Genomic DNA, 27,591 nt, shown 5'->3' with positions numbered 1-27,591 from the left:
GGCGGCCACGCTGGCCAGGTCCCGGTTTGCGGCTCGAACCGGGAAGGGGCGGTTGCCCTGGCCGCGTGCCACGCCGCTTTTAGAAGGACGGCGTCGTCGGGGACCCTTGCATCTTCGGCGGCCTGCCGGCAGGGTGGGCCGTGGTGCACGCCGCGGTGGCGGTTCCTGCGGGGGGCGTGGCTTCTGTCAGCTCGCCGCCGCCGTTCTTGCATACCCCAATGCGTAGTAGTGCCTGCATTGCCTGAACACCACCGCTGGTGCAAATACTTGACCCTAATGTGCAGCTGTGTGGGTGTCCCCCTGCAGACTGATTCCCAGCGGCATTGTCCCCCAGGGGAAAGGCTGGAGGCGGGAAGCTGGAAGTACTCGACTGTTGTTATGGTGCACCGAGGTCGAGCCCTTTGCCCTATGCCCTCGAGTCGTCGTTTTTAATGTGTCTCGTGTCCTACGCGCGGAGGGCCGAGGCAGGCCGAGGCAGGCCGAGGCAGGCCGAGGCGGAGGCGGGGAGACGGACGGTCGTGTCCGAGCGGTGCTGGTGCCGCTGAATGGCTGGATGGCTGCAGGAACGTCTAGGCCACGTTATAAATTGGCACGTCCGCTGGGACCACGGCGACCACGCCCCGCCCCGCTCCGCCACGCCCCGCCACGCCGCGCCACGCCCAGCGCCGTGTCGTCTGCTTGGCAAGCGACGCTTCGAAAGTCACGTAGCACGTGCGGCGCGCGCCGTATTAACATGAAACAGCACAGCAGTCGAAGAATAAAAGGGCGCAGTATCGTGACGAGCCGAACCGAGGCCGCCGAGCCGAGCCGAGGCTGACGATTAGTCGAACGCGCGAGCCGAGCCGAGTCCTGGCCAACAACTGCGGGCAGACAGACAGGCCGCCGCCGCTGTTCTCAATTCATGCCCCCTTCCTCCCGCGCGTCCGCGCGTCGTATCGGGGGAGGGGGCCGCGGGGAGCGGCGGGGGCGGCGGCCCCGAGGGGGTTTCAGTTGAGCCAAGCCACGCCGAGACGAGCCAGGCTGGCCGAGCTGGTGCGTCGCCGTGCCAGCGGAGAGAACGCCGTTGTTCTGGTAACGCCGCGTGCCGTGACGCCGTGGTGACGCGCAGGTGACGTGCTTGTGACGTTCTCGGGACGCGCTGGGCCAAAGCCTGGCCAAAGCCCCCGGGGCCCGGGCGCGACGTGTTCAGTGGGCCGAGTGCTGCCGGCCGGTGGCGGCCAGAGGCGCGGCGCCGGGTTTCCGCAGACTCCCGCACGTGGGTGCTGCCCGTGGACGCCAAGTGCGCCGTGCAGCTGCAGACCGGCCGGACCGGACGCGCCCGGTGCGCCTCGTCTCGTCGCTTCGCCGGCAGCCGAAGCGCGACAGTGTCGCGGCAGGGGAAGCGCGACAGTGTCGCGGCAGGGGAAGCGCGACAGTGTCGAGGCAGGGGAAGCGCGACAGTGTCGCGGCAGCCGAAGCGCGACATATAGTTTGTATTCTTGTTTGTATAGTGCGCTCGACGCTTCCGCGAGCATCAAGGACACTCTGCTTCGTTTCGCGGTTTGCTCGTGGTGGTGACCTGTGGGCTGGCGCAGGCTGGCGTTGCGGCCCGTCCCGCCCGTCATGGGCAGACAGGGGCGTTGGCTGGGTCAGTGCTGATGGACCAGGGGCCCGAAATACGCGTGCCGCATGTCCGTTCCTTCGTGCTTTCGGCGTGCGTGCTGAGAGTCCCCATGGGGGGTCGGGCCCCAGGGGGTTGGGGCGTAGTGGCGCGTGAGCCGACCGACGCAGCGAAGCGCGAAGCACCGCGAAGCACCGCCAAGCGTGGCGAGGAACACGTGACTTTTCGGGGCCACGCCAGCACCGGCCACGCCCCGCGCCCCCGATGACCCAGTGGGGCTGTAGCGCGCCCCCAAGGGAGCCCCCGAGGGAGTCCCCAAGGGTGGCCCGGCCTATCCGGCAGGAGGACCCACTCGACCGCCTCCTTCAGGACCTTCAGGACTCGAGGACGCTGCCACTAATTAAGCAGGGGTCAGGGAGTTATTCTGGTGGGGGAGGCAGGCCCGGGGGTGCACCTTCACGCCCAGCACCTCACCGACGACAGGGAAGCGCGTATTCTCGGCTCGGTGCGTTCCCTCTCTCGTCTGTGCCTCGAGAGGTCGGTGCCGCGCAGTGCGTCAAGCTGCAGCCGCGCTATTCGTCGCGCTGTCCTTCTCAAGCCCTTACGGAGAGCCCCATGAGTGCGACAGAGACAGTGGCGAAACGGCTCTTCTGAATGGCTCGGCAAGCAATCCCTGCGTGACCCCCTCCTTCCTGTCGGCCTGGGCGGCTGGCAGGGCGGACAGCGCGTGGACTGGTTGGTTGGCCTAGCCGGCGGCAATCCCATTACGGGGTGTAGGCCCCCGGCCCCGGCCCCCGGCGCCAGCACCTCGGCCCCCGGCACTGGCCACTGCCCCCCTGGGGAGTTTTACTGCGGCGATGAGCCGCCGGCTGCACCTTTGCGCTGCATGCAGTGTACTGGCGGCGCTGGCGGCCAGCGAGCTGTGTGGTGTGTACACCAGTGTACACTCGGTGGCAAAAGGGAGGCAGGGGGCCTTTGTGAAATCAGCTGACTGGACACACGTGACCAAGTGGCCCCATCAATCGACCGGGCGCTGCCTGCCTCCCCCGCCGCACGCCCTGCCTCACCCTGCCCGGCCCCGTCCCGCGCCGGCCAGTCCTGGCTAGTCCTGGCCCAGCGCATGGCCGGCGTGTTCGCGTGAACGCACCGCCGCCCGCCCGGGCAGGGCCCACGGACGGCATATGTCCTCCGCGTCCTCGGTTATCGAGATTTCTGCCGCGGCCCGCGTCACGTCCTGCCTATTGATTCCCAGCGTTTGCGTGTCGCCGTGTCGCCGTGTCACCGCGTAGCCGCGTCGCCGTGCCCGTCGTGTGCTGAACACGCTGCCTCGTTGTGTCCGCGGCGGTGACGCAGACTGGCGACGTAAGGGCCACTTCCGGGGCCGCCTACCCTCCGGTCGCGACGCCTCTGTCTCCCTCTTTGTGCCGCACAATCACTGTTTCTCCGAGTGGGCCTGGCAGCTGCCCTCTAGAGCAACGCTTGCTTGTGGCCTTTAGCGCCTGTGAGGTAGACCACCACTGAGTCCAGCAACGCACCGCTGTGGAGACGGTGGCCTACCTCGCCCCTGTCGTCTCCACAGCGGTGCGTCGCGGGACTGGGTGGAGGCCTACCTCACAGGCGCTAGAGCGGGCAAAGACGGGTAACTCTCACTTCTGTGAGGTCACTAAAAAGGCATGCTGTAGCGCCGCCAGCTGAGCGATCCGAAGGGCCGTTTCGACGCTCTGTCTCTATCGCACTCATGCGGCTCTCCGTACGAGTGCAAGAGAGACGGAACGTCCTTTTGAATCGCCCAGCGGGAGCGGGGGCCGTCCCTCTCGGCGTGCAGGCAGCCAGAGGGCTGCCGCCGCTGCCGCGTGAAGGGTAGACAGCGACGGCGGCTATTTATACGGTGGCGTGTTCGCTGGACGAGCGGACGATCCCCATGGCGGATGGCGGTGACCTTTGGGCCTTTGCATTGGAAATCCTTCAGCAGCCGAGCGGAGTCCGCGCGGCGAAGCATCAAAGTGGTGAAACGATCACTCGGACGAAAACGCGCTTCGAGACCACAGCGCGTAGCGCGCTGTCGGAAGCAGCGGCGGCCTGAGGGACTACGGCCCGAGGGACTACGGCCCGACGGCCTGACGGATCGACGGGGCATGTCCGCGTCGACACTCGCCTCGACGGCCAGACAAACAACGCGTTGCTTGCAGGTAGCCGACTGCCGCCATGACTTCCATGACGCTGTGAGCCACCATGGTGTGCTTCCTGCAGGCCAGCGGGAGGTACGTACTGGCCCGTTCAAGTCGCATGCGGGCGCCTGGGGCCCGCTATCGCCCACCGTCGAAGGTGACGCGGGTTCGATCCCCGCCGCCGCTCAAGGATTTTGTGTGCCGTCACTGACGCCTGCTCTTTGTTTTGCTGTGTCGCCAGGTCGTCGGGCAACCTCAGCAGCACCAAGTCGGCGCCCGCCACCCCCGTGGGCGAGCGCCTGCAGGGCGCGGCGGGCACGCCGTCCACCACCAGCGGCACCACCAGGTAAGGCCGCCGTCGACGTGTGCCGTGCTTGCCGTGTTCTCTGCCGTTCAGGCCCTTCGGAACGAGCAGTCCGGGCCCAAAGGCCTAAATAGCCGAGGAGGCCCTCGAGGGAGGGGCGGGCAACTCTGCGGCATCGGGCTTGTGGGGAAAATAAAATGACGGTCCGAAGTGTCCTTGTGCCTTCTCTCCTGCTGTCTCCCTAGAGTTTAATTAACTCCGAGGGGGGATCGGGGCGGTGCGGCTGCGGCTCGAGGGTGTTTCCGAGTCTCCGAGCCACCATCGGTTTTCGAAGTGGCGGTCGGTCCTTTTAAAAGTTGCGACCGTCTGTGGGGAATAAAGAGACCACGCCGCGCCCCACCCCCGACCTCGAGCGTCGCACAACATTCCTTTAGCGCCACTCACCTCCAGCCCCGTGTGGTCCACCGAGGGCTACGGCTGTGTGTGTGTGTGTGGGGGGGGGGGTGTCTGCGTCGTTTGGTGTGCAAACGCCCGCGCGCGTCAGACATGAAAAGTAAGCCAAAACAGTCAAGGGCAACATAAAGACGCAGGGAGCTGCCACGTCCATTTTCACCCGCATATTTTGGCGCGCGTGATCCTCTGTTGTGTACGGTGGGGGAAAGGGGGTGGGGGCAAATTCCACGGCAGCCGCGGCGGCGAGGCGTCTCAACGATGTCTTGTCGATTCCCGACACGGCACTAGGAACGTGAACCGCGTCTCCCCCCCCCAACTTCTGCCCCTTCCTTCTCTCTCCCTCTTGCCTGTTGTGCTGATAAATGTGTTGTCCGCTCCTTATGTCACACTCTTCTTGAAGTTGTTGAAGCACGTTGTGATTCGTTTGCATTGTGTGAAACGAGCGCGCGCCCCGCCTTGTCGCTTCTCTGGTCGCTCTGGTTGTTGTTTATCCCCGACACAGATACACATACACACAGTCACACACACACACACACACACACACACACACACGTGCGCGCGCGGGGACAAAGACATCCCACAAGCACAAGACGCAGGTGTGCGGGCCGCGATGCGTCTCTGTGGCGAAACTGCACGAGGCGTATCAACGGCAAACATTTGCCAGAGATACGCACCGCGCTGCGTAGCGACGTGACCACAAAACGCCCCACGTGAGGGCCGAGGGCTGTGCTTGTGGGACAGGGACACTGGAGTTTCGTCCCGTCATCGTAAAGCGCAGCGGTGAGTGCCAATTTTCGCGTGTGCCAAAATAACACGCGTTTTAGACCCGAGTTTTTGCTGTCGGTTTTTGTTGTTTTGATGGCGGTGGCGGTTCATCCGCACCGGCTGCTGACTGCCAATGGCATCATTCCGAGTCAATCCGAGTCAAACAGTCGAACGTATCCAGTGTGGCGGCCGGGACCTCCGCGGGGACGCGCCGCGCGAACGCGAATGCCGACCGAGGCGACATTCGAGAGGTGCGTGTCCGGGCGCGGTGCGGCGCGGAGTCCCGGACGCGCGGCACCGCGCGGCACGCAGCTCGCGACGCGACGGGCCTCTTGCCTCGAGGTGGTGACGACGCCGTGCCGGCGACAGCATGTCGGGGTGCGGCGGCGGAGTTTTGCCGTCCAAGATTCGACGCTTCTTCAAGAGCCGGAGGAAGCAGGGCCGGACGGCGTGAGTACGCTGCAGAGCTGGCGCGGCCGCCGGGTCGCCTACCCCTGGGGCTTCCCTCGCGACGAGGCCCCTGACCCCTACCCGCCTGGCGATGGCTCGACGCCGGCTCGACGCACGCCGCTTCTAATGGGCGCAATTTTGGGGCGTTAGTTCCCTCGAACCGGTACCGGGTACCGCGTCGTGGCCAACGAGTGTGGCGGTGCGGTCGTGCAGCCCGGACCGGCTTGGCTCCGAGCTTGGCTCCCGGCTGGACGTCCACGTGCAGCGCGCCGTGCCCGGCCGTGCCACGCCGTGCCCCCAATTCCCTTGGTGCCGGGCCCGTGGCTTGCCCGTGGCGGTCCCGGTTTCGCAGCGGTCTTTGTCACTGCCGCCTGGGCCTGGCCGCGGTCCTCCAGGGACCCTTAGCACCGCGCTGCAGCAACAACTAGCGGCCGCTGCTCGGCGTGCGTGCCCCGCGACGCGTGCGCAGCCACGCCCGTAAGTGCATGTGCGTATGCGGCAGCCCTCGCACTTGCAACTCGCGTGCATGTGCGTATGCGGCAGCCCTCGCACTTGCAACTCGCGTGCATGTGCCTATGCGGCAGCCCTCGCACTTGCAACTCGCGTGCATTTGCCTATGTGGCAGCCCTCGCACTTGCAACACAAGTGCATGTGCCTATGCGGCAGGCCTCGCACTTGAAACTCAAGTGCATGTGCCTATGCGGCAGCCCCCGCGCTTGAAACTCGTTTGCTCGATGCGGCCAGGGATACGCTTATCCAGCCCAGCGCTGCAGCTGACGCGCCCCGCGGCGGCGTCATCCCGGACAAGTTTGTGACGGCAAACGGTGAAGACTGTCCAGCCAGAGGTTCTCTGAGGCAGTGACTCTCGGGTCCGGTGAGTCTGTCTCTTTGTCGCCTTGTCCGCAGGCTAGCCGCAGGGCTGCCATTGTGTCTTTGGCGCGGCGTGGCGTATCGATGAACCAATCCTTCCCCCGATAGCGCCAGGCGGCTTGGCCGGCTTGGCCTCGATCCCTCAGGCCGTCAGGTGGGGCAAGGACGCCTCATTGTTGCAGGTGGCTGATAAGCCCGTCGCGGCTTGGCGGCGACGTTAGCGATGTTCGTAAGTTTACAGCGGGGCTTGCTCTTCTTCCGAATGGCACGCCGCTGGTTCCGCCACTGGCGCGCTGGCAGCGCAGCGGCGCAGCCCAGGACCGCGCTGTCCGCCGCGGAATGGGCCGCGTGGTGGGGCGGAGGGGCAGGGCCCAAGCCGAGACCGCGCGCCGCTATACGGCACGCCACGCCACGGCAGCGGCCAGCGGTGCTGGGCTGCTTGTGGGCCTTGTGGGCCGCCGCGCCGCGCCTCGGCTGGCTCGGCCCGGCCCCTCGGAGCCCCCGCGGCCCAGCCGCATGGCCCCACCGTGTGCCACGCAGTGCCCCGGCGTGCGGCCGGCCAGTGAGCTGCCGGCGGCGCTCGCATCCACACGGACGGCCGCGCTTCGCTCGCCGTCGCGCCGTCGTCGAGCTGTGCCGCGCGCCGCGGGTGTTGTTTTTGTTGTTGTTGCTCTCGTTGGTGCATCGCCCAGTGCCGCGTGGGTGCGGAAGTGAGTGTGTGGTCCTGGTGGCCATGGTGTGGTGAGATCGTCTGTGAGACTGTCGTCCGGGTTATCATCCACCGGTTATCTCGAGCGTTGCGGTTGCCGCCGCGCCCGGCATGCCGCGGCAGGAGGCGTAGCAGCCGAGTAGCGCAGTGTCGCCATGGGATGAGCGCTGTGCAGCCGCGACCGCGACTCCGCCATGCCCACCGCCACCGCCAACATGAAGATGCTCTCCATCGCCATACCGCGGCCCAGCAAGGCGCTGGACGACGCGTCCTGGTCGTCGACGTCGCCCTCGGAGAGCCCGCTGTCCACGTCGGCGTCCACGACGAAAGCCATGTCGGGGCCCAAGTCGGCACCCGCGCTGGCCAGGAAGGAGTCACCGTGGACGTTCACCCGCGAGTCGAGCTACAGGGCGAGCATGTCGTCCAGCTGGGTGGTGCGGCGCCGTCAGAGCGCGCAGGAGACGAGCTCCAGGTACGCTACGCAGCGACGCGGCTACGCGGCTACGCGGCTACGCACTCCGCGGCGCCACGCACGACGGCACCGCGCAGACACCGCGAGACGAGAGGAGCGCAGAGCGCGCGAGTGCGTCCGGGCGTGCGCGGAGCCGAGCCGAGCCGAGCCGGTCCGGTTCGAGTTGTGGAGTGAAGGCCGGCGGCAAGCCGCGGCGACGCAAGATCTTATAGGCCGTCGCGCCCTGGCCAAGCCGCCGTGCCCGGCGCGCCGCGAACCGGCCAGAACCGAACCAAATGCCAAACAAACGAGCACGCCGCGGCGTGGGGCGGAGCGCGGGGCGGAGCGCGGGGCTCATGTTCACGGAGCACGTCATCCAGAGTGTGATGTGACCCCCGCGACCTCGGGCAAGAAGCGCCAGCGCGCCGCAAGGCGGCGTCGACGCGTCCACGACGCGTCCGCGGAGTGGAAGTGGCCCTCGGGCTCGTGCTCGGCCTACAACGCCTGCCGCCGTTTTGCGTGCGTTGTTCTCTTTTCAGCTGAGCCGGCAGAGAGGTGGCCCCGCCCCCACCCCCGCTCTCGTCGCGGCCGCGGACTCGAATTTCCTAAGACGCGCGGCGTCGGCCAGCTATCGTGTGGCATCGTGGTTCCGTGTTCCCGAAGGGGGGCTGTCCGTAAAGACGAGGCCAGGGGGCTGCCCCGAGAGCCAAGCACGTTTGCGTGTTATGGTGCTGGTGCGGCTGATGGAGAAGCCGAGAAGCAGCGACCGGCCCCGCCCCTGCGGCTCCCTGGGCCACGGCGCCACGGCATGGCCGGGCCATGGCCACCCTCGGCCAGGCTGCACTGTGCGGGCTGAGCTGGGGGCGTCCCGGGGGTGTCCAGCCCGGTGGGGCTGTACGCTGTAATTAAGGTCCTGGACCGCGTCCAAGGTTTCGCAGGCAGACCGCGTCGCAGCGTCGCAGCCCTCGAGCAGCCCCTGCCGGCCCGCCTTGCCGCCACGCCTTGCCGCCACGCCGCGTCCCCCTGCGTCTGCTGCGACGCGAGTGCGAATTCAGGCCGAACAGGTAGCCCCGTTCCGTTTCGGACGCTTTTAGATTGGCGAGGTCGCGTCGCAGTGGTCGTAGTCGCAGGGGTGGCGCCGACGCGCACCTCGCGCGGGGCCTCGAAGGACTTGTCCTGACTTGTCCAGTCACGGTGCCCTCGGGATGGTCTCGTAGAGCGATTCGCTCCACTGGGTTTCTACCCGCCTGGAGGAGGTTCACGATTTCGTTTTCCCGTCAGTGTGTGGCGCACTTTCCAGCACTTTCCAGTGGAGTCGTCGCTGTGCTCGGGCAGTCGCAAACCGCGGCACCGTGCTCCAGCGCCACGCCCGCCCCGCCCCGCCACGCCGCGCCACGCCGCGCCTCGCGAGGCTGATACAGGATTCGAGATTGCGTAACGGTTCGCGCGACCGACCTATTTTTTACCAAGTGGCACACACTGGCGCATTAGTTTTCTCGGCCGGGCCATAGACACGAGCCGCTGACAGGTGCTGCATGCACTCGATGCGTGCGTGTGTGTTGTGTGTGACACGCGCTGCGTCTGTGTTGTGTGCGTGCGCCGCGTGCCGAGACGATACAATGGCGGATGGCCGGAGGAGCTGTTCGCTTCGGCAGCCTTGCCGCCGGCCAGCGCGCCGACCTGGGCGACGTGCACGACGCGACGTACACGACGCGACGTTCACGATCCAAGACGACGGCTCGAGTCATTTTCCTCCGTGTCATGGTTATGATACACACACAATGAATATGTCATTGACTCTGCTGGTCGCCCGATCGGCGCGGGCGCGCTGGGCCGCGCTGGGCCCGCCAGGCCGCGCTGGGCCCGCCAGGCCGCGCGCCGCGCGCCGCGCCCAGTGCAGTGCGAATCTACACGTGTGCTTTTGACGCCTGGCCCGGTCTGTCCCTCCCCCTCCATCTCCACCTCTGGGAGCCACGCGTCGTCGTGACGCTACCTGAGCCAGCAATAAGCGGCGATCGGCTGGGCCGTAAAAAAACAGGTGGGCCGGTATTTGAACCCGACATGAGTAAACAGCTGTATGGAAAAAAGGGGCCCTGCTTTTGACGTCAATGGTTTATTGTCCGCCATGATGGACTTGGGACTTGGGTGGAGCCGCCGGGAACGTGATTACCGCAGAGGCGGGAGCGCCCTCCGCGTAACGACTGTAGGAACGACTAATGACTCGTCGCCGGTTCGTCGGTTAGTTACTCCAGGTTACTCGTGGGAACGACTCTGGGAACGACGCGGCGTGCGGCTTCATTTGTTTTCGCCAGCCGTGTGTGGCCTGTGGCCGCGCGGCCGAGCGGCGGGAACGAATCCAAACACTGGGCGCGAAAGTGGTTCCCAGCCGCGTGGTCCCCGTGGCCGCCGTGGGTGAGAGAGAGACAGGGAGAGTGCGTGTGTGGTGGTCACGTGGTGGTGTGTTGCGGGTGCATTGGCACTAACGGCCGCACGGCGCTGTGGCGGCTGCGGCTGTGGCGCTATGCACATTACCATGGTGGGGGGAACGGTTATTACGGGCCGAGAAGTCCCGGCAGAACCCCTGGCAGTTAGGCAACGGCCCGTAACGGACTCGACGTGTCGCAAGGCGAGGAAGCGGCACCGCTAGATGCAGACAGATGCAGCGCCCGCTGGCGCCAACTCCGTGCGAACTGCGAACGCATTATCAGTGTGTCGGAGCGAAAACTGTCGCCGCACTGGAGGATTTGTCTGGAAATTACCGGAGCGACCGGCCGGCCCTTCCCTCGCCCTGCTCAGGCCGCGATGTCCGCGATGCGCTACATACGCCCCGCGCGCTATCTTGGCGTTATCACAATCAGCCCCGTTGCGACATGCATGCATGCGTGTAGAGTTTAGTGTGTGTGCGTTCGGCGCACGGCGTCGTCATCCCAGCGGAAGTCGCCGGCGGCAACGCGCACTACTCTGTCGGCCCGGGGCAGCCTGGGGCTGGCTGGGGCTGCGGCGGGGCCCAGCGGGCTGATCGAGTTAGCGACCCCATCCCGGTCTGGCGGACTGGGCGTGCCGTGCCGTGCCGTGCCGCCCGTCTGCGGCCGCGCCACCGATGCCTATCACGATGCAGCCGACGCGGCGCAGCGCGACGAGCGCGACGACAAAACCAGGCTTCTCGTTTTGTGGTCGCGTCGCTGCTTCGCTGTGCTTCGCAGTGCCTCGCCGTGCTTCGCTGTCGCGCTGCTGCTGTTGTTGTTTTGGCTGGTTGTGTACTCGGTGATATGATAACGAGTTGGCGCGCCCGGAAAGTTCTTTCGTCTTCCCACCTCGGACGCCAGCACTCTGGAGCGGCGGCAGGTGGGAGGGGCGCACACACTGGCGCGCGCGCACACAGACGCGCGCGACACGGGCGTGGAACCTGAAGGAAAGCGGCGCCACGCCACGGGACGGGCAGGTTGCTGGACGTCTTGCCTCCATTTCCCAGAGAATCAATCTCTGGCGCCACCGCCGCCACCGTCCTGTTGGGGCTCCGGCCCCCCGCCAGGCCCGTCAGGCCCGTCAGGCCCGCCAGTGGGGAGTACAGGGGGAGTAGGAGGAGGAGAGGCGCATGTCGATGCCAGGCAATGCCAGGCAATGCGGCGGAGGGCCGGACAGCCCGGACAGCAGCTGGCCCTGTCGAAATGCCGAAAGGCGGGCAGCGCAGCGGCGCAGCAGTGTAGCAGCGAAGCAGCGGGATGCTTGTGTCCGCAGCAGGCCCGCGCCATGACGAGGAGGATGCGCCCAGGGGCCTGCGCTGGACACACCCCACGGCACGCTACACACACACTAGCACGCGCTCACACACACACACACACACACACACAACACGGCCACTTGGGGCTCCATAGAGAACGGGCTGCGGCCTGCTAAATATGCAGCAGGAGTCTCGTTCGCCGCCGTCCCGTCCTGCAGAGCTGCGTTCGAAAAGCAGCATCCGCAAGGCGGTGTGTCTGTGTGTGTGGAATAGGCGGCAGTGGGGGTTACCGATGTCGTTCCGTGCCTCTTCTTGCGCGATGCCCGCGGAATAAGAAAGACAGTGCCACCGGTCCCTTCGGGTCGGGCACGGACGCGGCCTCCATGGCCACGGCGGGGACATCCGGTGTTCCGCGGCGTGTCGTTGCCTCGTCTTGACGGTCTCGGTCAGCGTGAGCGCGTCGGCAGTGTTTTTCCACGGCATAATCACTGGCTCCGCGCTACGCTCCACTCGCTCTGGTGCCGCGGGACTCGGGGGACTAGACGCCAGGGATGTCGGCGTCCGTGCCGTCGCCGTCGCCGTGTGCAGGCGGGCCGTGTGGCCGTGTCGACGCCACCGGCACTGTACGGCGGACGCGCCGCGACGCCGCGGAGGCTTTCTCGCGGTTTCGGCGGGGCCCCGGGGTCAAGATGCCCCCCCCCTCTCTCTCTCCGCGGCCCCACGTGGGCCGGCCGGACACGGATCGAACTTTCCACACATCCACGGCGGCGTGCCGCCCGCCCTGCCCTGCCCTGCCCTGCCCTGCCCTGCCCTGCCCTGCCCTGCCCTGCCCTGCCCTGCCCTGCCCTGCCCTGCCCTGCCCTGCCCTGCCCTGCCCTGCCCTGCCCTGCCCTGCCCTGCCCTGCCCTGCCCTGCCCTGCCCTGCCCTGCCCTGCCCTGCCCTGCCCTGCCCTGCCGTCCGCGGCCTCGCACTCTCAGCCACGCAAATTACTTTCCTTCGGGAAGCCTCTCTCTGTTTGTGCGCTTCCCTTGTTGTTGTTGGCGGCAATCGATGGCGAGGACGAGGAGCGGCTCACCTTGAACTTGAAAGGGGCGGACATGATGGAGTGCGCTGCTGCGTGCCAAAAGCGCAATTTAGATTCGATTCCAGATCCCCCTCCCCTTTCCCCTTTCTCGACGTGGGGGAATCCCACCTTAAGGAGCCGCGGCCGGGTTCTTCAGGGTCGCGGACCCGCCAGCAGCACTATGACTGCAGCCGCGGTGGGCGCAGTACCGAATCGCTCTGGCTTGGACGGCGGTCGTGGCCCCCTGGCAACTCACTCACAGAGTCCGCCTGAATGCAGGCAGCCGACTGCACAGTCCTGGGTACGCGCCTGGCCCTCGGCTTGGCCCTCGGTCTGGCCGGCCGCCAGGACGGCGTGCATGTCGATGTGTCGCGGCATTGCACTGCCGGCGACGATGTCCTTGCGGGGGTTTCTCGTGCCGGAAGCTGACCGCTTCCGTCGCGGCGGCCGGCGGCCCGTTAGACGACGTCCACGCAGTCCTCGTCGCAGTCCTCGAGGCAGTCGTGCAGCGCGGCGCGGACAGACAGACTAGGGACTCTATGGGGTTTCAGAGAGGGGAGGGAGAGAGGCTTGACTCTCTAGGAGGACTTGCAGAGACTTTCTGGTACTCAGTAGACTTGCAGAGACTCTCTGGAATCGGTTTGCGGAGACTCTAGCTAGAGACACTCCACGCTTTGGCTGTGTGACAATGAGTTATCCTGCCGTCCCACGGCTGTCAGAGTGGCATGGCGTGGCATCCATCGACCCGCTGGACTCCCATTGGGCACGGAGTGGTACGTTGGCCGCCGTCCCGGCCCGGCCGGCGCGGCCCCTGTCCACGCGCATGCCCATCGCCGTGACGACAAGGCGGATTAATAATGCAGCGCCGAACGTCCTGGAGGCGGACGTTTTGCGTCGCTTTGCTTCGCTTTGCTTCAAACCGCCTCAGTAATTTAACAGCCCCAGCGGCACGTCGTGCATGGATTCATTTGCCGGGGCCGCATTGGGTCGCCGGCCTGCCTCTCGGATGGCGTTGTGTGTGTGTCCGCTGCAAACAGGCAGCCAAGTGGAACGCGCGCGCGCACACACACACACACACACACGCACGCACAGACGCACACACACTCGTGCATTCTTGAAGGGGCGCTTAGGGATAATGGGTTGGGCCGGGGGGGTTGGGGTTGACACCTGTGACATCTAGCTCCCCTTCCCCTTCCCCTCTTGAGGCCGCCGCGGAGTATGAGCCATTATGCATTAAGGACTGCCTGGCCCGGGGCTGCCCGGGGCTGCCGGGGCGGCAGGCGGCAGGGGCTGGCGGCCACCTCGCGGCTCGCCGACGTCGGCTCAGTGTGCAGTGTGCCGCCCCAGGCTGCCCCAGGCATCCGCGTCGCGCCGCCGGTCCGCTGGAGTCCGCCGTCCGGCCGCTGCACCGAGCACCGCGTCGACGGCGAGGGTGTGCGTGGCCGCGGACACGATTTCGGCCACCCTGCCTCTTTACTCGCGGCGGCCTAGGGCGCGTGCAACAGGTTAGGGTCGGCGCGGTGCGGCTCGGATTAGCTTGTTCGGCGCGCCCCGCAGTACAAAGTATGTCATTATTTTGGCATCGGGCGTCCGTCCCATCGATTGCCTGCCGCGCCCGTGCCGATGAGGGGCTGCCCGGGCTGCCCCGCGAGGTAGGCTGGGACGGCATTGTCTGGCCGAGCGCCTCCGGGCCTCCACCGCCGCGCCGGGGACGTGCGATGTGTCGAGCGTTTCGACCTCGAAGTCGGTTCGGTTCGAGGGGGCCACGCTTTCATTTCGGCCCGAACGCTTGTACGGCCTGGCGGCCTATAGTGTATGCGTCGGCACCCGAACGACGCGGCGGCCGCCTGTCAATACTTCATTTCGATAGGTCGATGCCTGTCGAGTACGCGGCGACGCGGCGACGCGGCCCGGCGGTGGCAGTCACCAGACACGCGGCGTCGCGTCGCGTCTCCGGGCCGGGGACGCCGGGCCCGCCGGGCCGTACCAATCGAAGTGCCGCTAAGCGCGCCTGGTGATCGTCTAACTTGCCTGGTCCTAGACTGGCTGGCGGTGGCGGCCTTACGTGCTGGACGTGCCGGGCCACATCATGCTGGGACTCGTGTCTCCCAAGCGTCCGCGGCTCCGGCTCTCCCTGTCCCTGCCGTCGTCGGTGGCCTCGGCCTCAGCAGCACCCGCCGTCGCCGTGGTGGACGCTGCGGCGGTCGCGACGATGCATCACGACACGTCGGCGTCGGTGGCCGACGTGCGGTGCACCACGCCGCCGACGCCCGCGACGGACACTGCGAGTGACGGGGGCAGCGTCGGCGGCCGGGTCGTCGGCAGCGTCCGCCACCTGCTGCCCAGAGTGGCCAGCGCGGCCAACCTCAGGCGCAAGTGAGTAGTGAGGAGGACGAGCCGGCCGGCACCGCACCACCAGCACCACGCACTGCGGCGCACTGCCGGGGTTGTCTCGTACGGAGAGGGAGAGACATAGCGACGAACCACTCTACTGAACCACTCGACAGCGCGCTCTCATTGGGTTCAGCCTCCCCAGCGCTGTGATTCAATTCGATGGTTCAGCCAACGCCCTCGGATTTGTCGCCTCTCGCTTCGAGGCCCTCTAGTCCCTGGGGTGGCCGAGGCAGTGGCCGAGGCGATGGTGGCGGGTCTGCATAACTTGGAGGCAGACCGCAGCATCAGCCACCAGAACCCCGGCCGTCCGCGAGTGGTGCTCGAGAACTAGCAGAGAGCCACTCGCTGCGCAATAAACCGACCTGGGACCGCCTGTGCCGGGGCCTGTGCCGGGGCCTGTGCCGGGGCCGAGTTTTGGGGCGGGCGGGAGGGCGCGCAAGGCGGTGCCAGCACCACTGCTCCCACTGGGAAGCACTGCGCAGCAGCGAGCCCGTAAAACGCAGCGCGCCGCCACCCTGGAGTGTTGAGAGATGCAAGCCGCCGCGCGAGGCGTGCTGGGCGTGCTGGGCGTGCTGGGGCTCGCCGAGGGTGAAGCTCTGCCTTGGCTCCGCCTCGGCTCCACCGAGGTGCACGTGGAGGGCCAGCAAGCCACTGCCCACAAGGGCAAGGGCCTCGGCGTTGAGGAAGCGTCTGGGCGGGGCGTCAGAAAAACGAATAAAAATAGGGCGGGGCGTGGCGGCCGCCTCAGGATCCCAGCAGGGCGTGGCCCATGGCCCATGGCGTGCCCCTAGTCCGCAGTCCGCAGGGCCAGCCACACGCACTGCGCGGGCTGTGGCTTGGGGATGCAGGCTGCAGGGGTGGTCTCAAAACCTCAAAACACGTGTGTTGCCATTCCGTGGAGGGTCTCTGCCGGCTCTGCGCTGCACAGAGGCAGCTCAGCTGCCCCCACTGCAAGGGGTGGCTTGGAAATAAATTGCCTGTGCTGCTGGGATGCAATTCCAGGGAGGGGCTTTGCCAAGGGCTTTGCGATGCACTGCAGCCAACACCCTCGTTGCCATTGCCCCCGCTGCTGCCGGTTGGCCGAGATCCAGGCCATAGGTATGGAGAAGGAGCTATAGGCTCGTCCTCGCCAGACGTTCGCCGTTCTGCCGGTCCGTCTGTCTGCCTGCCTCATCGTCCGTCCGATCGGTAATGACTGAAAGGTCGACAGCAGACTGATTCCGAGAGTCGCATTCGTCGCTCCGTCTCTCTCGCACCTATACGGGACGTCCCATGAGTGCGACAGAGACAGAGCGACGAAACGGACTCTCGACGTGAGACTGCCGCACGCAGCGCTGGCCGCGTCCCGGGGATGGTGCAGGCCCGAGTGCAGGCCAGCGCGGCCAGCGCGTCCGCGTGGGCGCCTTCAACACGCCGTCAACACGCCAGAACCAGAGCAGACCGGATTGCCGTGGCACGCGCGGCCCGCGCGGCGCGCGTCGTGGACCTTGTCCTGCATGACGTTGTCGCTGTCCGCGTTGTCCAGCCTGGACTTGAATGGACGTGTTTGCTTGTGTGGTTGCAGACGCCGCGCCCCCGGGCCGCCGACGGTGGCGCCGTCCGTGTCGACGCCGACGCTAGTGCCGCTGCCGTCGCCGGCCACCTCCAAGGCGCGCCACAAGAAGTTCCACCGCCACTTCGACAGCGTGGCCGCCGACGAGCGCGTCCTCAACTGTAAGTCGCGTTCTTTCAACCGGTTTAGGGGCGGATCCGGGGCCGCCCCGAGGAGGGCTGTGCAAAGAGGTCCATTGTTCCTGCTTACTGGGGCAAAGAGGGACATTTTGCATGCCTTTCAGACATCCTCTTTGGATCCTGGACCAGTTGCGACAAAAGTTTGACCGCGGCTTGCTCTTTTCCAGACTACTCCTGCGCCCTCATCAGCGACATCCTGCTGCAGGGACACCTCTACATTACCAGTAACTACTTCGCCTTCTACTCCAACGTGTTCGGCTACGTCACCAAGGTAAATATAGCGCCGCCAAAAACGCAGATCGTAGCCGACCTGTGGCGCGGGCCCAAGGCTGCCCAAGGCGAGGCCCACAACACGGACTTGTTGTTGGCGCGCGCGCGGCCTGGAGTCGATGCGACAGTATCGCGGTCTGGCAATAACAGGCAAACAACGCGACGGTGTATGCATAATGGGCGCTAGGCGGCGCTAGGCCGAGGCGCTCGCTGAGTCGGGCAGGGCGGGGCGGGGCGGGGTCGCGATGGGTCGGGGTGATTGATCGCGTGGCGACGATGCTACGTCGCCTTGACGTGAGCCGCGCCACACCGCCACACCGCCACACCGCCACATCGCCTAGGCGAGGCACTAGGGCCTCTCGACGGGTCACAGGAGCCTGCTGGTTACGCAACGAAAGCAATTTTAAAAAGTACACTTTTGACGAAAAGTCTCTCAATGAATTTTGCTGGAGTGTATGCGGGAATTCGTACACACATAAAACGAAATCAATGTGCTTATATAGCCACCATTTCTCTGGGTTTCAAGATAGTAAGATTTTAATTTTTTTGGGGCACCACAAACATAAACTAACGAAATGTGTGTGTGTTTCAGGTGTTGATCCCCACGGCGTCCGTGCTCAAGGTGTCCAAGGAGAAGACCGCGCGCATCATCCCCAACGCCGTGGGCGTGGCCACCTCGGACGAGAAGCACGTGTTCGGGTCGCTGCTGTCGCGCGACAACACGTACAAGCTCATGGTGCAGGTGTGGAAGACGGCGCTCGGCTCCAGCGGCCACCCGCCCTCGCTGTCGCCGCAGCCCGCAGCCCGCGCCCTGCCCGTCGCCAAGGTAGGCCGCCCCGCCGCCCCGCCGCCCCGCCGCCCCGCCGCCCCGCCGCCGCCGCCGGCCCGCCGCCCCGCCGCCCCGCCGCCCCGCCGCCCCGCCGCCCCGCCCGCCCGGAAGCGGCCAGTCTCTCTCGCTCTAGCCACAGCCGTCGCCGATGTCGCTCTGCGGGCTTTATTTTAGTCGACCCCATATCCGACTGCCTGGCCGGCCCGGCCCGCGGCACGCCTTGATACGAAAGTGCAGCTCGGGGGTATTTCTGTCCCGCCCATCCTTCCCCTGTTTCCGAAGCCGAGCGTTGCCCGCGTGTCCGCCAGCGTCGCCTCAGAGGCGGCCATGCCGGCCGCTGTTCCTCAACTCACCGCGGGCCGCTTGCTTTGCCTGTGCAGGACCTCAAGGACGAGGCGGACTCCGCCAGCGCCAGCGGGGACGTGCTGCAGGAGGACGACGACTCCAGCCTTTCCGGCGACGCCGGTCTGCCGCCCGTGCCGCTCGACAAGATCCCCATCGTGGCTGGTAAGCACCGAGCCAAACCGGCTCCGCTGCAGCAAGGCGCGCAGTCCCGCAACACAGCCCTGTCACCAGGCGTCTCAGCGCCTTACGACGGCAGGGTAGGCAGTCCCGCAGCGCACCCCTGTTCTACGGGACTGCCTGCCCACCATTACCATTAAGGGCCAGACCACACGGCGTTCCGACGCTCATAGCTCAGGGTATCTCAGGGTGACCGTTCCTTTCCCTCCTGTCTGCAGCCACACTGCCCGTGGCGAGGAGCGCGTCGGCGGTGAGCGCCCTGGCCGTGGTGCCCGGGGCGAGCGCCACACACACTCTCTCGCACGCCGCCGCAGGGCCCAGCTCCAGACCCAGCGCCAGGCCCAGCCTGCACGACGCGCACTGGGGCCGGTCTCCCCGACAGACGTTCGTCCTCTCCGTGTCCGCTGTGCTGGTCGCCTTCCTGCTCGTGTCCACGGCGTTCCTGTACTACCGCATGTCTCGCATCCAGGACCAGTTCAGAATAAACTCTGGGTATGTATCCCGTGCCTGGCTGTCAGCATGCTGACCCTCCCCGTCGACCGGCACGGCACTCAAAAGGCTCCCCTCTCACACTGAAAGTAAGTAACACTATCTTTCTGTTTTTGCTTTACAGGGACAACTTATACCAAGACTTAGCACGCTGGCAAAATCATCTCCACACAAGATCTGCAGGGCAGGTGGAAGAATTTCTCAACACACATTTAGACCAATTAGCAAAGGTAATGAATTCTTTTCCTAAAAAAAATATAGGAGGAAATTGTACTTGATGGTTACTTATCTTTTTGAATATTTTTTTTCTAGGTACGGAAGTCGTTAGAAGCATTAACTATGCTTATAGTCAGTAATGATGAAGATCGAATGCAACAAGCAGATAGCATCATTCATCAACATCATTCATCATACCAAGACCAAAAACATTCAAGGCCACCATCATTGGGGAAGGATGCTAAAGAGAGTTAGGGAGAAATTCCTCTTAAAACAGGAACAATGTTTTGTGATAGAGATTCTCTCAAAAAGTTTCTCCATTTAGCCTAAGAGATAGAGGACAAATTTGAATGATGGCACTTTAAGCTTTGAGTCACTGCACTTTCGTATGATGATGTGATAACGATACAGAGCGAGGTCGACTTTATGGCCACATTTAGTGCTCTGGTGAAATGGCTGTGTTCTGAAATGATAAATCATTGATTGTTGGTGTTAAACACTACATCCAAGCTAACTTGTGAGAAGATGAAGAAGGATTCTAAAAGCTGTAGAGTGTTTGACAATCCAGTCCCACCAAGTTTTTATGTCTTTACAAAGTCCTTGCTTTAATCATTAAAGAAGTTATGTTACTCGATTTTCGAAGATAAACATATTCAATGATTTGCTGTTTTTAACTGTAAAATATTTATTAACTAAATTATGTGTCTTATAAAAAAGATAAACGGTAAAAGAAACTTTTCTTTCACATCTGTAGCTTAGCATATCAAAGTTGACAGTGCTCTTAAATTAATTTGAATTGTATTATCTGAATTTTATTGAAATCATTAATTATGAAAGGAAGTGCCATTGGTAGTGACTGATAGGTGCCGCACCTAATAGGAAACAAGATTTAATTGTTGTTATTGTTATGTTGTTTGAAGGGTCTGTTTACTCTTGCTCAATGATGTGGTGGATCCGCCTACCTTCTTTAAGTTTGAAGTGTTTCAAATTTATTGAATGTTACATCCCATTAGAAACACAATTGTTTTGTTCTGCTAAGAATTGGTCATTTGTGGGTTCGAGTGGTTTCTGGTGCCCATGAATTATTTGTGTGTCATTCTGTTCCTAGTCATGAATTTCAGGTTTCCTTCTGCTTTGTGTGTGTGCATTCCTACACTACTTTTTAAGTAAACAAATGGCCTCGCAGGCCATACTACAATAGAGATGGAATTAATGAGCGAAAAGCTTTGAAACTACAATTTGCTTTAGTACTTAGAAAGTCTCAACTGTTTGGTCAGCATGGTTTCAGCATGTACATTGCTGAGTCATCAGTAAGATTTATGTCCTTTTAATGACTAAATGAAACCACTTCAATGATTTAAGAACATGCAATTGACTTCCTAAAACAAGGCAATAAGAATAAATTGAAGCCTTTTAAAACATCACGTTTTAAAATTGAATTCATTTTATTTGTGGAAGTAAAATGGCCATGTTAGTTTGGTAGGTTTCAAAGGTAACTAACAGGATTTGGATGACCATTGTGGTCGTGTTACTGCATTTAGAAGTCTGCTTCAGGAAATAGTTTCTATTTCTGCTCATGCATGAACTGACTGCTCACAGACTAACATTCTCTATGTGCCACTTCAAAAGGCGGGAACCGATCCAGCAGAGGCAGTGACAAACTGACTTGACTCGGTAGTTGTGATAAGGATGATTCAATTTGACGAGTCATTTTAAGGTATTTTAGAAGATGTGATTAGTTGAGGTATTCTTGCCTACCTTCAATAGTAATAATGCTAGGCCTTTAATTGTTTCTGTAGAATTTGCCTCAGAGAAGCATGTTCTGTGTATGTGATATATGTTATTAAATTGATTGTTGGTGTTTCTCCTTATGTTTTAAGTTTACTCTCATTGCCTAGATCAGTGTTTCTATCATTCTTTCTATCGTTGTTATTGGTTTGTCCAGTATGTTATGTTCTTTATGTTCTTAGTATTTTTCTACAATAAATCTAGTTGTTGGTTTTCTACAATGGTGATCGCAAGAATATTGGAGTAGCTGTGGTAATTGCTCATGTTTAGTTGTTTTTTCTAGTCTGATTGGAGATATTGCTTGAATTACCCAAGTGGGAAGAAAATTAACAAAACCCCAACGCAATACAAAGGTTATGTTGAATAAATAAATAGCATATCACATTCAATAATTGCTGTATTTTTATTATCAATTATCCCTGTGACCAAATAAACATAAGGAAATACACTCAACCCACACAAACAGTGGTCTTTGAGCATACAGGAATTTTAGTTGTATTGAGATTTTCTTCAAATGGTTCACCACTCAAAAAGTCTGGTGCCTATCTCTTAACTTGGCAGTCAAAACATGTCTGCATGAAGGAATCCAATGAAACTCACAAACTCTCTCCCTCACTTAGTCACAAACAAAACAACTCACTGGTTGTCATACAGTCTTTGCGAAATGGGAAACACTTTACACCTATGAAACTAACATGGACGCATCCTTATTAAAGATTTCACAAAGACATTTACATGCACCAACAGTTATTATTAGAATGAAATGTTACAGCAGAGGTTTATCTATTAGGAGTGCCTATATGTCCTTGACCAGTAATTAAAACCAAATTCAGCTTGAGACAAATATTGGAAAATGGCAGATTTTGTGGGCTGTTAAGACAGATATGATGGCTCAAGGGGCAAATATGACAAAGTGATAGATGATAGATAGGCCTCAATGTTTGTTTATTTTTTTTTTAAAAGAAAACTAGAAAATTTCCAAAATGAATAGCAAATATATACAACCAGCATTAAGTCAGAGGAAGCATTGTGCATGGTAAAGGTTAATATTAATGTTGAGAGTCTACAACACAAGTTGGCAAAATGTTGCCTTCCTCACTCACCCACAACTTAATAGTAAAAAGAACAAAGTGTTATCACTAGAACTTGAGAACTTTGCTCAGCATAACAAATACACAAGATTTTACAAAAACGTAGATTTTCTTTTTTTTGCTCACGGCAACTTAAATGAAAAATTTAATCACAAATCAACAGAAATAAACAAAGACAGAGTTCTGAACATCGATGATCCATCACAACCAGCATGAAATCAAGTACTTCACCACAGAGTGGTGAATAAATCATTTAAAACACTGATGACAGAACGATGATTTGCAAAGAGAACCGGGTTAACTTGAATTCAGAATAAATTTCTACTAAAAAGTACTACACAAAATACAGCCTAAAATTTCAAGAAATACATCTAAATATTCTCAGAGTAAACAAAGTAACATAATATAGTAAATCAACAATTAATTTTCTAGCTTAAAACAAAGTTATGCACTAATATTTACAAATGGGTCGACAGAGTGAGAACTGTACTCTCATGAACAGCAAACAAAGTTGACTAAACTTCCACTAACATATCAATCACTTCAGATGTGGATGGCTGAACTCAGACACACATTTGAATATAAACGTATGTATTCTTTTTATCTTTTCAAATAGAGAGAAATCACAAAACACAGGAATAGTCATTTGTCCTCCAAATACTGCACTGTGTGTCAGAGATATTGAAAGACTACACACACTAAAATATTCAGAGGTTGAATCACACGCAGCTGGGTTGTAACAGCCACGGTTCATTCAGCAGGCCCACACGAGAAAAACTTAGTAAACTTATGCTAAGTAGCTGTATGTGTCCTTTTGTCCTTCAGTACGCTCCAGATATTCCTTTTCTATTAAAATGTCGATGCATTTCTGTAAGACAAGAATTATTAGTTGGCGCCCTCACAACACAATAATTACATGTAAATCACTGTGAATTATACCTTAATAACATGGACTCGTGGCTTAAACCGTGTTGACAACTGATTTAAGACTTCTGCCACAAGCTGCTGGTGCTTTAACATCTTCCGCATTTTCATTATTCGAACAATTGCAGCCTGTATGAGAAGCTTGCGGTCTTCTTCAATGTGTTTGTGGGTGGTTTCCAGTTCCACCTTCAGCTCAGCTTTCATAGGTACATTAATGTTAACCTTAAGTTTTTTGCTGAAAATGAAAGGAACATTTTTTTATTTGGAGGAGAGTTTGCAAAATTAGTGCATTATGACACAAAAAAATCTCATAGCGTTGAAAACCAGTCAAATCAGATATGCCTCAGATTCAGTACAGTTAAGTAAAAATTGTCCACACATTCTTACTTTTTGTAACCAGTATTAAGTTCAATAGCTGAGCCTGGTTGAAGGTTGGTCTCATCATCAGCTGACAGCAATAACTTGGCTTTAAGCAAAATTTGGACAACTTGCAGAGTGAACTCGGCCTTCAATTGTGTTAATTCCTGCAGCTGTTGCAGTGTCCATGATAAGCCTGAATTGTACTGCAGAAGCACAGCCATCTGGAATGTAGATGCCTGCAGAGTATACCTGGAAGTCATAAATTGTGATTAGAAGTACTTAAAACTTATGAAAAAGGAATTTATCTAGAGTAATAACACCATAAAATTTACCTGTTTTTAAAGCAATTGGCTACTAGTTCTCCTTTAGACATGTTGTAAAGCCAGTTGAGTTTGCGTCCACTGTGCTGATTACCATAAAAACTCGAGAATCTGTGAATACTCCTTTCAAGCTGCAAATAGAAGTTGTGAGGCCACAATTACATTGAGTAACTAATTCACTAAATATTCCGATTACTTTTGGAAAAAACCAAAACAAGAACAAAAAACTTACTTCAGACGGAAGAGAAAAACTGGTGGATTGCTGGAAAGGCCATGACCCAGATGACAAGACTTGAATGCTAAAGTCAATATCCAGGGGCTCGTTAGATTTGTTCAGATGGCGCCTGAAAGACTCATTGAGGTCCTTCGAAACTCCAACATCCTGAGGAAAAGCAATCATTTACAGCTCAAAAGGCTGACAAACAATAACAAAATTAAAATTTGTAACAGTGGAAAATTCTCAAAATTACCTGGAACATTCTTTGCAATTTTGAGGTATATTCAAAGCCACAAGCTTGTTTCAATTTTGAGATCATTGATGCTTCAGCATCATCACTAGCAGACATATGTTGGACCAATCTCTTAGCCAACATTTTGCTGTAAAACTTCTGGAATACATCTTTGTCTTCAATGTACTTGAAAACTACCATCTACAACACAAAGGGAAAAAAAAATCATGACTGAGGTACATGAAATAAATAGTAAAAGCAACTATTACAAGCAGTACATTACCACTTGGTTCAAAGTATCTTCTAGCTCAGCGTCTTCTGGATTTTTGCTTGACTTTTTGAGCAAAAGGTCACAGTACTTAGCAAGGAGCTCAGGACTTTTACTTGATGTGTTGGCACATTTGGTAACAGCATTGTTATTAATAAATCTGCCACATGCTTTATCCAATGCAGCAACAAATCCAGCCTCATTGTTGAAAGCAGTCAGAACCAAGGCATTGTATTTCTTGTGAACTTCGAGAATAGTGTTGACATAGATCTTAGGGTCCTAAAACAGGGTAAGACATTAGACAAAAATAAAACTTTTGATAGGACAGAGGCAATGGCACAGAACAGACAAAACTTACATTCCCTTCCGCATCACCGCAAGTGTCGATAGCTGAGAGGCCTTGATGAGCTATGTGTGCTTCAAGTAAATGACGTAATTCACCCAAGCCATCAGGAATTCTAGCAACCAAGTTGAACATTCGTCCTAGATCGTTTTCTTTATCAGAATCGAGCAAAGTTTGGAACTCCTGGTGGAAGATTTCTAAATGTCTCTCAATAAGTACTCTTTCACATGTTTTAGAAAGCCTGTCATGGGTTGTAGCATGAAGATACACTCGAACTCTCTTCTGCTCTTCCAATAGCCTCTGCTCTGCCTATAGATGATAAAAGATTTCAAAGTTAGAAACCTACAAAACAAATAAGAGAAGAAAAAAAATTGATTAAAACGACCTTATACCTTTTTCATATACTCAGTCACAGGGTTCTGTTGTAAAAAGTCTGTGCTTTCTCTAGTGTAGTATCGCTCTGTGTCTTCTAAGAAAACATTTTCAAACGAGTCCTTGTACACAGACAGATTGGGGCCTTTAGCTCCTGGTTCATTTTCATGCAGACCTAGAAAAAAAACGAAAAAGTTTATCATTGATGTTAAAAAATATGAGATTCCTACTCTTTTAGTCAAATCTCATAATACAAGAGAATGCTCAAAGATTGTTCAAATAAGAACTCACCAAGTTCAACATAACAATTTATCACACCACTGACAAGTCTTGTGTTAATTGTTTCTCCATTGCGCTCCCTTTCAATAAGCTTCAATACTGCATTTGTAACCTGCAAAATTTAATTTAAAAAAGAAGCTTAATTGGCTTGTACAACAAAAAGATTTGATCCACAGAGAAAAAAAAACCAATTGCACAAATACATCAAATGACATGCATCAGTTCTAGAAGGTTACACACCTGTTTGTTCAATTGCTTAAATAAATTGTCCCGCCATGTCACAAGTGCCAATTGATAAATTTCGTAAATTCCTTTTCCACCTTCCTCACACTCCCGTCGCACCCAGTGCCTAAAAATCATAATAATAATAATGGTGAATAAGAGAGGTTACCATTTATGAACAAAACTAGAACTCAGCATGGAAACATCTCACTACAGCTTACCTATTTAGATATGCGCATACTCCATTCAAAACTCTTGAACTAAATTGATACTCCTCCCACTGTTTGGTGTAAAACTGCAAAACATCTTCATCCATCAAATCTTCACCACTCTGTAATTGGAGAGATATACATAGAATAAGTTCCCTTAAGAACCATGGCAGGAGTTAACTGCATTAACAAGAAAACAAGTTTTCAGGTAACTGACCTTCAAGAGACTGACAAGATACTGCTTCAAAAATCCTTTCAGTTTTAAGTAAAGTTCAAGACCCACCAATTGAGCTCCTCCTGATCCCACTCCTGACTTTGTTTTGGGTTTATTGTTATAAGAGCGGTTAGCATTTTGATGAACACTCGTGCAGTAGTTATACACATGTCTGGATATCAAAGTTAAGGAATGACCGAGGAAAACTGAAAAAGGGAGACCTTGAAAAAGGGATTAAAATAAAATAATTGGTGCAATTCATTTCAATCTCTTAGGCAACTGGTCGATGGAAAAGGATACGTATAAAGTGCCATGTAACGATGCTTGGGCATGTCTTGACGGTTATAGACTTCTTGTATGCCATCTTTCAAATCACCCCAGATTTGGTCGAGATCTATCTGTTTTAAACCTGGATTGCTTGAGCCACCTGAAGGACGCCCAGCCATATTGAACAAGTGGTACCTCCGTAGAATCTGGAAATAAAACAAATAAAGATAATTTAGTAAGCCGTTTGAACAATAACTAGTTTTGATGTAATAAATCGGAATTACAGTGGTCCTAAATTTAAGGATGACGCGCAAAGCACCATTTTCTCAAGATTGAACATAATACATTTTGAGAATAGAATTATGGAAGAGATTAAAGAGAAAGCCAGAAAGGTCTAAACTACAAAGTGTTCAGGAAAACTGTGGCGATCTATCGAAGTAGTTGCTAAGCTATGGTCACATAATAAAAGGAAACAAAAGAAAAAAACGGTGTAACTGGTATGGATGAGATCGTTTAGACTCATTGAGATCATTCTGTACATTACAAGACAATCCATGAAAAATGCATTGGTTGTGTAAACAGGTGCACCCATTGAAGATGTATGTCATCATTGTTCACTAAGCCAAACATAGAGGTTATGTTCGGGAGAAGAAGAAAACATAGGGATTACAAGAAAGTCCTAAAGGAATATGGAAATATTGCAGAAAATAAGAAATCTTGAGTTACAATTTGGCTTGAATTGATACTGAAGAGACGAGTTGGTTCAAATACAAGCGTTTCCTTGGATTGCAAAATTAGGAAGTGAAATCAACCTGTGTAACCTGCACTACAAAGAGCTCGAATTCGAGTACTTCCTTCAACGGACAGACAATGTGCGGCCCACAGCATCAAACGGGGTGGAAACAGGGCTCTTCGCAAAACAAGTGAAACATAAATTGAGTTCCACCGAAATTGAGGGATAAATTGCCTTTTAAGGGAGGGAGCTAGATGTACAGTGCAACTTTGGTATCAGAGAAACGATGTATAGTTTGTCACCTGAGATCGCTTCAGAGAGTGTAAAATGAAAAGATGACGAAGAACATAGCAAATCCAAATAACTTGTCCAAAAGTCGTTTACCTCAAGCATAAGATAGGCGCCTTTTGTTTCTGCGAAGGCCTCGACCTAAAGCATCAACACACTAGTGCAATATGTTCACCCTAGGCTTCGTACTTCATTTTCGGAAGGAACGATATTCTTTTGCGAGTCATAAATGCTACCCTGGAAGTAGAATCGTTGTTTGATGAACACTTACACGAAAATAGATGAAAAGTCTGTTATATAAAATGGGGAAATGTGAATCACTGTGGGAGCGCAACGGGGGAAATTATTTTGACGATGGGGGGTTGAGGAGGAGGAGGTGGGGTGGGGTGTGGAGGGTGGGGGAATTCGAGAGTGCGCGGTGCGCATGCGCAAACGCGTCGAGAGTATCGCGGGGCCTT

At 56.9% G+C, this 27,591-nt stretch overlaps 2 protein-coding genes across 5 annotated transcripts; one reads left to right on the top strand and one right to left on the bottom strand.

Moving 5' to 3' along the window:
- Positions 1-7,190: 7,190 nt before the first annotated feature.
- LOC117645754 (GRAM domain-containing protein 2B-like) lies at positions 7,191-21,186 on the top strand. The gene is made up of 8 exons (XM_034386147.1): positions 7,191-7,791; positions 16,514-16,662; positions 16,848-16,951; positions 17,543-17,776; positions 18,160-18,286; positions 18,520-18,793; positions 18,915-19,020; positions 19,103-21,186. Exons 1-8 carry the CDS (start codon positions 7,514-7,516, stop codon positions 19,259-19,261), a joined length of 1,431 nt encoding a protein of 476 aa, XP_034242038.1. The 5' UTR covers positions 7,191-7,513; the 3' UTR covers positions 19,262-21,186.
- On the bottom strand, positions 21,174-27,527 carry LOC117645753 (cullin-1). Of its 4 annotated transcripts, XM_034386142.1 has the most exons (16): positions 27,405-27,495; positions 27,230-27,274; positions 26,146-26,318; positions 25,849-26,017; positions 25,644-25,753; positions 25,441-25,549; positions 25,213-25,312; positions 24,942-25,096; positions 24,565-24,858; positions 24,222-24,485; positions 23,960-24,139; positions 23,722-23,871; positions 23,502-23,620; positions 23,197-23,418; positions 22,825-23,044; positions 21,174-22,753 (listed from the first exon to the last, which is right to left on the bottom strand). In XM_034386142.1, the coding sequence occupies exons 2-16, from the start codon at positions 27,236-27,238 to the stop codon at positions 22,673-22,675; spliced, it is 2,355 nt and encodes a 784-aa protein (XP_034242033.1). In that variant the 5' UTR covers positions 27,239-27,274; positions 27,405-27,495; the 3' UTR covers positions 21,174-22,672. The 4 variants fall into 4 exon arrangements, with proteins under 4 accessions (XP_034242033.1, XP_034242034.1, XP_034242036.1 ...); XM_034386143.1 differs by lacking the exon at positions 27,230-27,274 and having other exon boundaries at positions 22,614-22,753; positions 27,405-27,527; XM_034386145.1 differs by lacking the exons at positions 27,230-27,274; positions 27,405-27,495 and adding an exon at positions 27,148-27,165 and having other exon boundaries at positions 22,614-22,753.
- Between the last annotated feature and the right edge of the window lie 64 nt (positions 27,528-27,591).

The sequence above is a fragment of the Thrips palmi genome, unplaced genomic scaffold (genome assembly GCF_012932325.1).
Source record: "Thrips palmi isolate BJ-2018 unplaced genomic scaffold, TpBJ-2018v1 HiC_scaffold_19, whole genome shotgun sequence".
NCBI lineage: Eukaryota > Metazoa > Arthropoda > Insecta > Thysanoptera > Thripidae > Thrips > Thrips palmi.
Note: the sequence above shows the minus strand (reverse complement) of the source record. Positions and strands in the feature narration are given on the sequence as shown.